At 32.5% G+C, this 10,694-nt stretch overlaps 1 protein-coding gene across 1 annotated transcript; it reads right to left on the minus strand.

Annotated features, from left to right (window-relative positions):
* Positions 1-402: 402 nt before the first annotated feature.
* Positions 403-1,437, minus strand: LOC127711289 (uncharacterized). The gene is made up of 2 exons (XM_052217284.1): positions 1,046-1,437; positions 403-451 (listed from the first exon to the last, which is right to left on the minus strand). Exons 1-2 carry the CDS (start codon positions 1,418-1,420, stop codon positions 443-445), a joined length of 384 nt encoding a protein of 127 aa, XP_052073244.1. The 5' UTR covers positions 1,421-1,437; the 3' UTR covers positions 403-442.
* Between the last annotated feature and the right edge of the window lie 9,257 nt (positions 1,438-10,694).

A 10,694-nucleotide genomic window follows, 5' to 3' on the forward strand; every position in this document is an offset into this window, starting at 1 on the left:
ACCTTTCCACGTCCGGCCTTTTTTTTAAGATGTTTTGTTTTGCTTTGTAATAATCTGGTGAGTTAAGCCCTTTTCAACTGATTTTTATATTTTGTTCTTATGTTGTGCTGTAACACTAATGTCCAAGGTTAGGGGAGGGTTGAGCCCCAACAAATGTGTCGGAGCCTTTTATAACCGACTATACGGTATGTATTTTCACATTGTTGGAGGCCGTACGGATCCCTATAAATGCCTTTATCGACTCCATTTGAACTTTGGTGGATAGTCATCTGATTGGCAATTATACAACGTCTCCTTATTTCTATATTGAACGGCAGAATATGCAGGTCTACAAACATCTATCATTTAAACGAATAAAAAAAAACAAATTAATACTTAATGAACATTTATTTAAAAAAAATACTCGATATATCAGGTCTACTTCTGTCTTGTCCATTTCTTTTCATTTAATCTGTAAAAGATAAAACATTTGGTGCCAATAAGATACTGTACTATTGTAGACTGTCATTTGGTCTCATATAGAGAGTTGCCTCACTGGAAATCATACCAAATCTTCTTATTTTCATAATTATGGATCTTACTCCAAAAAATATATAAAAATCATTGTTTACTCCTTCGTGAATAGAAAGAAAAGAAAATAATTATGCAAAAAGAATTATTATAATTTTTATGATATTTGGTTTCAATTATACCCTAATGTCTAAGGGGAGAATATTACTACTTTTTTTTTTATAAATAACAAATATCCATTCATTTTGAAAGTGTATGCATTAGGGCATAGGTCATAATCACTTGGAAAAAGAATAATTCAACAAAATTATGTAACATGAAATGTTTGATTTATTCTTCTATCAGCGCAATAAAATAATCAGAACATAAAAAAGTAAAAGGTGTTCAATTTGACAATTATTTTCTACAACGACACACAAAATAGATATACAAAACGCACATTTTTACTGATAATATTTATTCTGCTTGTAATATTGTTCCGTACATAACAATTGAAAATTAGGTATTCAACAAGTCAGTTAAGTATCATACTTACAGACGCTTTTCTTCCTTCCATGACCACCATGTTTGCCATATCCACCATAACCACTTCTTCCGCCATAACCGCCATAACCACCACTACCTCCGTAACCTCCACTACCACCATAACCTCCACTGCTTCCGCCATAACCACCATAACCACCAATACCTCCATAACCTCCACTACCACCATAACCTCCACTGCTTCCGCCATAACCACCATAACCACCAATACCTCCATAACCTCCACTGCCGCCATAACCTCCACTGCCACCATAACCACCGATTCCTCCGTAACCAGAACCGCCAGACCCGTACCCATCATCTCCATAACCACCATAACCACCATCGCCATAACCACTTGATCCGTAACCAATCCCGCTACCCCCATAACCACCCATACCACTACCTCCGTAACCACCAATACCGCTACCTCCATAACCACCCATACCGCTACCTCCATAACCACCAATACCGCTACCTCCATAGCCACCCATACCGCTACCTCCATAACCACCTATACCGCTACCTCCATAACCACCTATACCGCTACCTCCATAACCACCTATACCGCTACCGCCATAACCCCCTCCTCCACTTGCATAGCTACTCCAACTACCATAATTTCCCATTCTATAAGGACCTATTTTCCCAATGCTATATCTTTGAACACATTTATAATATGGGTACCATGGGATTGATATGCATCGCTTCCATGGGGGACATACTCTAGGCTAAAAAAATATGATGATAGATGAAAAGAAAACGTTATATATATTCAAGAATAACTAAAAGTGTTGACATTGTTGAAGGGCTCAAATGGAATGTACATGCGCGTAGTCTTTTAACAATATGTTGTATCTCTGGTCTTTCTTTGCTCTTTGATGTTGTATTAAGTGCCGATCTGAGGTTTAAACCCTTTTCAACTGATTTTTACAGTCTGTTCCTAGGTAATACTGTTACATCAGTATCCTAGGTTCATGGAAGGGTTGAGGACTCACTGACATGTTTACACCCGCCAAATTGATCTTAATATGTCATCAGGAAACTGTAAATCAGTGCTTGTCGTTCGTTGCTATCTGATTGTGTTATTGGTTTTATTCCAGAAGTTATGCCGTTAGTATTCTATGTTCAATTGTTTCACGTTTTGTTAACGAATGGACCTATTTTAGGTTATGATACTGAATGGTTTTTGCTCATTTTTGAAGACCGTACGATGATAAATAGTTATTTTCATCCTCGTTTGTAGTCTTTGTAGATAGTTGTCTTATTGGCAATCATACACTTTATCTCCATATTTCTTTCTTTCTCGATCAAATTAGACATAAAGAGGGTCACCAGGTGTCACTATTGGATCAGGAAGTACCAACCCGTTGCCATGGTTTTGGTTATTTTTCTGCGACTCTTGTCTGATTGCACACGTGGTATATCTGATTAATTATCAGATCGTTTAGATTATTTTACTAATTGATGTTTTTGTAATACTGACAAGTTTTTTTTTAACTTTCTAAAATCTATTAAAGAGGAAAAAACATAACTTTCAACGGCAAAACATATCGTCAATAGATCAATATGTTTCGTTTTTTATCTTACCCATGAATAGCATCTAGCAGTTGTTCCTGAAAACAAATCAAATAAAATGAAAAACAATGTTAGCGGAAAAACGATTGTTTAAAAATGAAAAAATAGACATTTCATTAAAGCAGTCTCTAAATATGTGTGTTTGAATAAAAACAGATGGTTTTACGTTGAATGAACGACACTATTAAGAAACCGTGTATTGTGTCCGGCATTTCGACGGGCAGAATATTCTTTTTATCATGTCTCATGTGTCTTGGGCAATATTATACATCAGTTTTTACGAGGCATAGATACATGTATTTACCATGAAAACCATCCTGAGCAAAACGAATGGTCGTCCTTTTACAAGCAGACTCATGAATGCTAGTATGAAGAACATCATTTAAGCGCTGTTTAATTGATATTTCAATAAACATTTTATTTCTTGAGAAAGTATCAATGCCATTTATCTCTTTTCTGTAGAGTATTTGATTTGTATTAACATTCTTGAGTTTCATTCTTTGGACTTGATTTCAATTTTAACAACACAATCTGTTCATCAACATATTAGCTTTACAAAATGTAAAGTTGTGTTTATTCAAGGAATGCACGTAATCTTAAGTGTAGCAACATACTCTATTTATAGTAGCTTTAATGTGAAGCCTCTGTTGAAATGCTAGCTTAGCATAAAATCCTCAAATACGAAATTTAAAGTCTGTAGTTTTTCGGGACCGTTTAAAGTCGCAATCTATCACCCACACGAACCGATCAAGCTACAAGCAGACTATCACGACCGTTGTTTTTGGGATATATGTCGGCCATTTAACAATCCGAAGACTAAACCCTGCCGCCATTACTATATAATTACATTACATGTATGTTTCATTATAATACGTTATTTTGATTAGCTAACAGCAATCTCGCATCATTCTGAAATTAACCTGCATTTCAAAATGAAATGTAACATTCATGATGACATGGATAACACGAGCTTCCACAATAAAGTGCACAGGTACATAAAAGAAAAACTTGATAGAAATCGGGTTTTCATGATCCTAGCAAAAAAATGTAATTATAAGTATTGAATGCTTCTTTTAGTAATGTTATAGGGTTTTAAAAGCGTTGACCATGCGCACATTTTTAGAATGAAGCGCTTCCGCGCTTCATACAAAATGAATTCGGTCATGCTTTTACACCCCAATTAATTTACAAAAAGAAGCATTCAATTCTTAAATGAAACTAGCTGCTTTCATTTTCATTTTACTCTACATTGTACGATAAAATGGAATAACATATTTAAAGTGTGTACCGCTTTTGTTGAAATCTTACCTTGTATTGCTATTCCAAACAGGAAAATGGCAAAGAAAAGACAAGTTATGGGCTGCATGGTTATCTAAACAAACGAAATTAATACAAAAATCAGTACTAAGGATTTAATTGAAGAAAAAAAAAAACAACTGCATACATAAATTTTTTCATAATTTCGAACTTTTAGTATATTATTGTTTTGTATAATTAATATATTATTATGTTCGTATTACTAGTAAATTATTATAAAATAAAGATAGGAAAATATGCTTGTGATATATCAATGACACACAGCAATACTTGGACTCCGTTGTTTGCCCCATCGCAGTTTAGTCAAGTAGACTTTACCACAAAACCACTGAACATATTGAGGAGGCATTTTGCAATGTTTTAAGAAATTATTTTCTATGGTTTTATATATATTTGTGATAAAAAAATGTGTCCTAAAATATAAATGTTGTGTACTGTAAATTTCAGAAATTATCCCAAGGTTTTAATTAATGCGAATAATGAGATTAGTTAAGTATTACACAAGAACTCGAGTTATGAAATCGGATACATATATATCTACGCAGATTCTGAAATTGCAATATTTAATCTCGCATTTTTTGTACATTATTCGAAAATCGCAATATTAAATGCACGCAATAATTTCTGAATTTACAATATGAATTCAATACCTTTATTGACTATCGAAGCCCAAAAGTACTGTGTTGATGTTTCGATTGGATTTTGATTATATTTCTAAACTTTTAACCTACTGCAGCTGTCCGTTTAAGTCAGACATATATAATGGTCTAAAGAGAAAAGTGAACTACCGTAGCACGTGAAAAATTCGACTCAGCGTGTCGGTCTAGTGCAAAGCAAGGTTAATATAATTTATTTTACATTAATGTTCTCGTCCTGAATATGTATATTAATTTGCTGCCATTTATCTTCATCATCGACCTCCTTATAGATAGTCAGTACACTAATTAACCACAACTGAAACATTTTCATATCTTCTTACTAGCATCTGTCTATATCTATTATTTTATTTCTATATGATGAAGACAATCAATGTTGTCATACAAATTGTGTAAAGGAGGGCTACTTGCATGAATGTTGATATCGTAGACCCTACAAAAAAACACAAACAAACACTCCGCACTGGGCAGCGGAGATTGTATACCTGTTCTTTACAATTTCTTTACCCCCTAACAAACTCTCTCTCACAATAAAACAATAAACAAACAACCAAAACAAACAAATAAAAAGCAACAAAAATAAACAAAAATAAAAGATAAAAACAAAAAAGAACAACATAAATGCGTACATTCCAGCACGTTGGACTGTGACTTCGCGTTTTAAGGTCAAGAATTTCCAAAAAATGGTTTAATTCACATCTTTACACTAAAATATAGCACGAAGAAAGCAAAAAGATTCATATTCTTTTTCTACAATTTCGACCATAAAAACGAATACTGGATTAGTATTTTTTTATGAATGAGACAAAAAGGTTTGACAGGAAAGAATTGCCAAATTTCTAACGAAGGACGTAATAACTAATGCAGTTAAAATATTCCCCCGAAAAATTTAAGGTAATGTGTTTTCCTTCGTTTGTCAATTTGTTATTCTGAGGAAAAGCATCGAAATATGTTTTATGCACCTACACACGTGAAAAACCGATTGGGTGTCTTCATAGAAAAGACCCATTTTTGAATATTTTCACGCTGTTTTAATTTAAATTCAACAGGGCATAACGTGGTTAGTAACTCATGTAAATATATAACCAATCTGTCTATTTCTATAACAATTTAATACAATTTGAACGTTTCAAAACTGTATTTATCTAGTTCACACAATATAGCTCAAAGTAGGTAATTTGCTTCAATTAGACTCTTATAAAAGAAAATATATAGTCGCCATTTGTAGGAAAAACCATGTTTTGATAAAATTACTGTAAATTCAGATTTGTTTTATGCATTTATTATTGCGATCGTTAAACAATGAACAAAAATAGGAAATGAATTATTGCAATTTCATCAAATGTTGCATCCAAATAATGCTAAGAGCTTTTAATTTTGTAAAAGTTATTCTGTCCGAATTTTTGGCAATAATCATGATAATAAAATCATCGTAACAATTTCAGAAATAACAATATACAACTATTGGCCGTCCAGTACACAAAAAACAAACCATTTAACCTAGTTAATTATACGTAAGCCTTGTTATTCATTAAAGATCATACTCAAACGTTAATTTTTAAAAGTTGTCTTCAGCAAAAAATACAAAATTTTGATTACACTATTCTATATGATTTCAAATAATTCTTTCTTACCTTTTGAACCTTGGTGAGAGAATGTACAAATGAAGTTTTGGACTTGTATTTATAGTATTGCAAGAAGTTTTAAAAAAAGTATTAGTGTTGTTTTCAATCTCATATTTCATACTTTTAACATTGTTTTATCTTGTCACAATCAAACTGCAATTAAAAAAACACTAACATGTACTAAAAAACGAATATTGTATGGTTAACTCATTATCACTTTGATTTTAAAACATGTAATGAACAAAAACACAGCAGCTTGTCAGTAATAAACAACAAGTAACTTATGTAAGAAATAAAGTGATCAATCAATAATTAATGCCTCGTCATATCTTTTTTGAAGTCAAAATGCTCATCCCATTCATATCAAAACCAAATATACAAGTTGCGGTTACATTAGTCAGAAAAGATGCTAAAACAAAGTGGTGCATTAAGCACATACAATGTACAAGTAATGGAAATATTGCTAAAAAAAAACACAAAACAAACTGATTCTTAATCCCCACACTAGTTCTGGGAATAGCATTTGTATGAGGATTAGGAACTTTTTTGTTTTGAATTTTTTTCTGACTTATGCAACCAAGACTTGAATGGGGATTAGTAACCATTCTTTATCTGTGTCTTCTTTGACTAATATAACCAGTTAGCCAGAAAAGATATCAAAACAAAGGGGTTTCTCATACCATACAAATTCTAGTTAAGTTAATTAGAAAAGACACCAAAACAAAACGGAACTCAATTCTCGTTATTTTAACCAGAAAAGATCCCAAAGCAAACTGGTGTCCAATCTCCTTCAAGTTCAGGTCATATTAGTCAGGGAAGTTACCCCAACAAGATTCCTAATTTTATTCAAGTTCGGGTTTTATAAGTCATGAAAGATACCAAAAAAACAGGATTCCCAATTCCCATTCAAAACTGGTTATATTAGTCAAAGAAGATACCGATAAAGAATGGTTACTAATCCCCATTCAAGTCTTGGTTGCATAAGTCAGAAAAAAATCCAAAACAAAAAAGTTCCTAATCCTCATACAAATGCTAATCCCAAGTACAAATTTCGATTAATATAACCCTGCACAACGTTTTGAAAGGATACTGATATTTCTGCTGAAATAGAAAAAATGGCTGATTGTCTATGTTTTGTGTTATAAAATCAAACATATAATTAGGGTTGGATATTTTGTATATCATTGTAACTGGTTATCGTGTAGTTCGCGGTAAAAAATAAAAGAGTGTATAAGAAAATCAAATACACAAAATACACATTTATAAGATATATTATACTTTAAAGCATTCCCGGTACGTAGGCTGCAATGCACACGCAGTGCCAAAGGGGATTTTCCTCTGACTACTTGTTTTGGAATAATCATTTATTCATGGCCTTGTTGAGAATCACTGGAAAATGTATTCCTTTTGATGGACGGGTCCTACATCTATGTTAAAAGTAATAAAATCGTCTGCAGACGGCAGTTGTCGAAGTCAATCCTAGCAATATAATATCTTATTTGACAAGAGTCTGACACGTTTCTTCATTGTTGTATACCCCTTAAACATTTGACAACATAAGGAACTGTAACAGAACGATGATTATATAATAAATATGTTATATACTATAGTAATGAGTCGCTTAAAAATGTAAATATGTACAATAAATATAAAAGTTGCTAATTTCTACTTCATTTGGTCTCCAGTGGGGAGTTGTCGCATTGACAATGATAGAGAGCGCTAGACTATCTAGGTTAATCCCTTATAAATATCGAGTCTATATAATGTATCCCCTTGAAACTGTAGAGAATATCAAATGTATATTCGTTATACATGTTATAATTGTAAAGTCTTTCTCAATTCTTCATTAATAAATGTAGAGTATGTATCACTTCTCCTTTTATAAATTGAGAGACTATCTCATAAGTTTTATTGCGAATGGAGAGACTATCTGATGTTTTACCTATACATATAGTCTGTTTAAAATAAATGTATTTCCTTATAAGTATAGCGACTATATTATGTATTCGTTCTAAATATAAAGACTTACTCTATCTCATTCATTTTCCATATAAATGTAGAGACTGTCACATTAATTACTTTTGAAAAGACTATGGCGAGTTTCAATGATTTTACTTGTGAAAGTAATAGTCAATCTCAACACATAGTTGTCCGTTCTTATGCTGTTTAATTTGAAAGAGTATAAAGACAGATAACTCGTATTGTCTAATTGTTGCTTGCGTAATGCGAAGCGACAAAATGTCTCATGCATGTTAAAAAAAGAACTATGTTTGACGACTGAGAACTCTAAATTCAATTTAAAAATAAAGAGAGGCGAAAGATACGAAAGGGACATTCAAACTCGCAAGTCGAAAATAAACTGACAAACGCAATGGCAAAAAAAAAAGGATCAAAGACAAACAACAGTATACAAAACACAACATACAAAACAAAAAATTGAGCAACACTAACCCAACCAAAACCAGGGTTGATCTCAGGTGCTCCGGAACTGCTGGGTTTTGCGTGTTTAGTTTATGAACATCATCATAGTGTTGAAGGTTAAAAGATGATATTTGAAGTTTTAACTTTTGATAACTCATTAATAGAAGAAAGGGGTAAAATGTCCTGTACCAAGAAGGGTACACTATACAAAGACAAGAGCTTGCATGTATGTCACTAGCATAAAGGATAAGCTCCGGAAGGGTAAGTTTCCAAAAAGTTAAACGAGCTAAACAATTACAAGAGCTTGCATATATGTAAAATTTTACTAACAGTTACGTATGTGTAAGGAATATCATACATCATACACTGTCTCGAATACGAACAATATTTGCACTAGGATTAGAAACAATATTTATACCAGGTATGCAAATAATATCCGAGATAATGAATGGTTATTCCAGCTAAGTGTAAGCATAACGGTAGTAGCATTAATTTAAATTTGTGTTGATTGTTGTCAAAAACAAGAAAAATCATCTTTACGGGTTTTGCGTGTTTAGTTTATGAACATCATCATAGTGTTGGAGGTTAAAAGATGATATTTGAACTTTTAACTTTGGATAACTCATTAATAGAAGAAAGGGATATTGGCCACTTTCCTGTTTACATTCGTTCGTTATTTTTTGGACCTTGAAATGGATAAGTGTTGACAGTTAACATTGCCATATAAGCGGGAGGTTTGGCTAGCCATAAAAAAGGTTCAACCCACCATTTTTTCTTAAAATGTCCTGTACCAAGTCAGGAATATGACAGTTGTTATCAAATAGTACGTTTCTATGTATGTTGGCGTTTGTTTTTGTTGCACTTCAGTGTTTCTGTTGTTCCGCTGTTTTCCTCTTATACATGTTATAGTTGATGTGTTTCCCTCGGTTTTAGTTTGTAACCCGGATTTGTTATCTCTCAATCGATTAATGATTTTTGAACAGCGGTATACTACTGTTGCCTTTAATTAATAGAATGCACTTGTTACCGGGAAAAGCAGGAATAAGAACAAATAATTTACAATGGATATTCATATTGGTTTCTTTTTTCAGATCAAGTAGAAGGCAAATAGCATTACATTCACTGAGTGGAATAGGCTATTGTGTGATCGTACTACTTGAACTGAAAATGTCTACTCTTTTTTGTTACTTAAGGTTTGAAGAAAATTTCACTTCTATTAATTCTTTCAAAACCTCACGACACAAGTTGGATTTAAATAACATGACATGTGTCAATGTTTTATTATATTATAATCAGTCATAACGTGTACATTGTGGTTATGTATATTTGTTGATTTTCAAAACAGATTATAATAATAAAAAAAACAAAAAACAAATAAGGTTTAGTAAGAGTCTATATATACGTCACTTCCTTGTTGATATGATCTTTGGTAAATTTTCATTGAACAGATAGGCTACGTCTCACTAGCATAAAAATTGAAACAAGTTTATTATGTGTATTGTAATTATCTAAATATTTGAATATACATACAATACAAGATTCTCAAAAAATTGGAAAAGCCGTATTTTATTTTATGTTTCAGACATTGATTGAACTCAGGGATGTCAATCCAAGTAAATGTGAAGAAAACGTACTTTACTAATATGTGAGTCAGCACGCTTACATTGCATGCAGGCATATCCATCAACAGAGTTATGAACACGGCTGAAATCGACATTGAGCAAACTTTACTATCACGATTAAGAAAGATATGTTTTTCATCAGAATGTTTTTTTGAACTGTAAGTTTACCCATTGGGTCCCATTCGAGACATTTTGACTGAGTCTAGATTCGCATGATGGCCATGATACTTGAATAGCGCTTACCATATTGACGTACATGTATCTGGTCTTTCTCCGTTTGGAGATTTTCACCTTTAATTTTTCCATTGGAATGTTTAATAGCATTCAAAATGAATATAATTTTTTGAACATCGAATGTTTTTCTTCATATTGCTTAATCGGCTAGTAAAGTTGGATTGTTATTGCTTAATTGCATGGTTAAAGTCAGCAGGAAAATATGTCAC

The sequence above is a fragment of the Mytilus californianus genome, unplaced genomic scaffold (genome assembly GCF_021869535.1).
Source record: "Mytilus californianus isolate M0D057914Y unplaced genomic scaffold, xbMytCali1.0.p SCAF_8, whole genome shotgun sequence".
NCBI classification, from domain to species: Eukaryota; Metazoa; Mollusca; class Bivalvia; order Mytilida; family Mytilidae; genus Mytilus; species Mytilus californianus.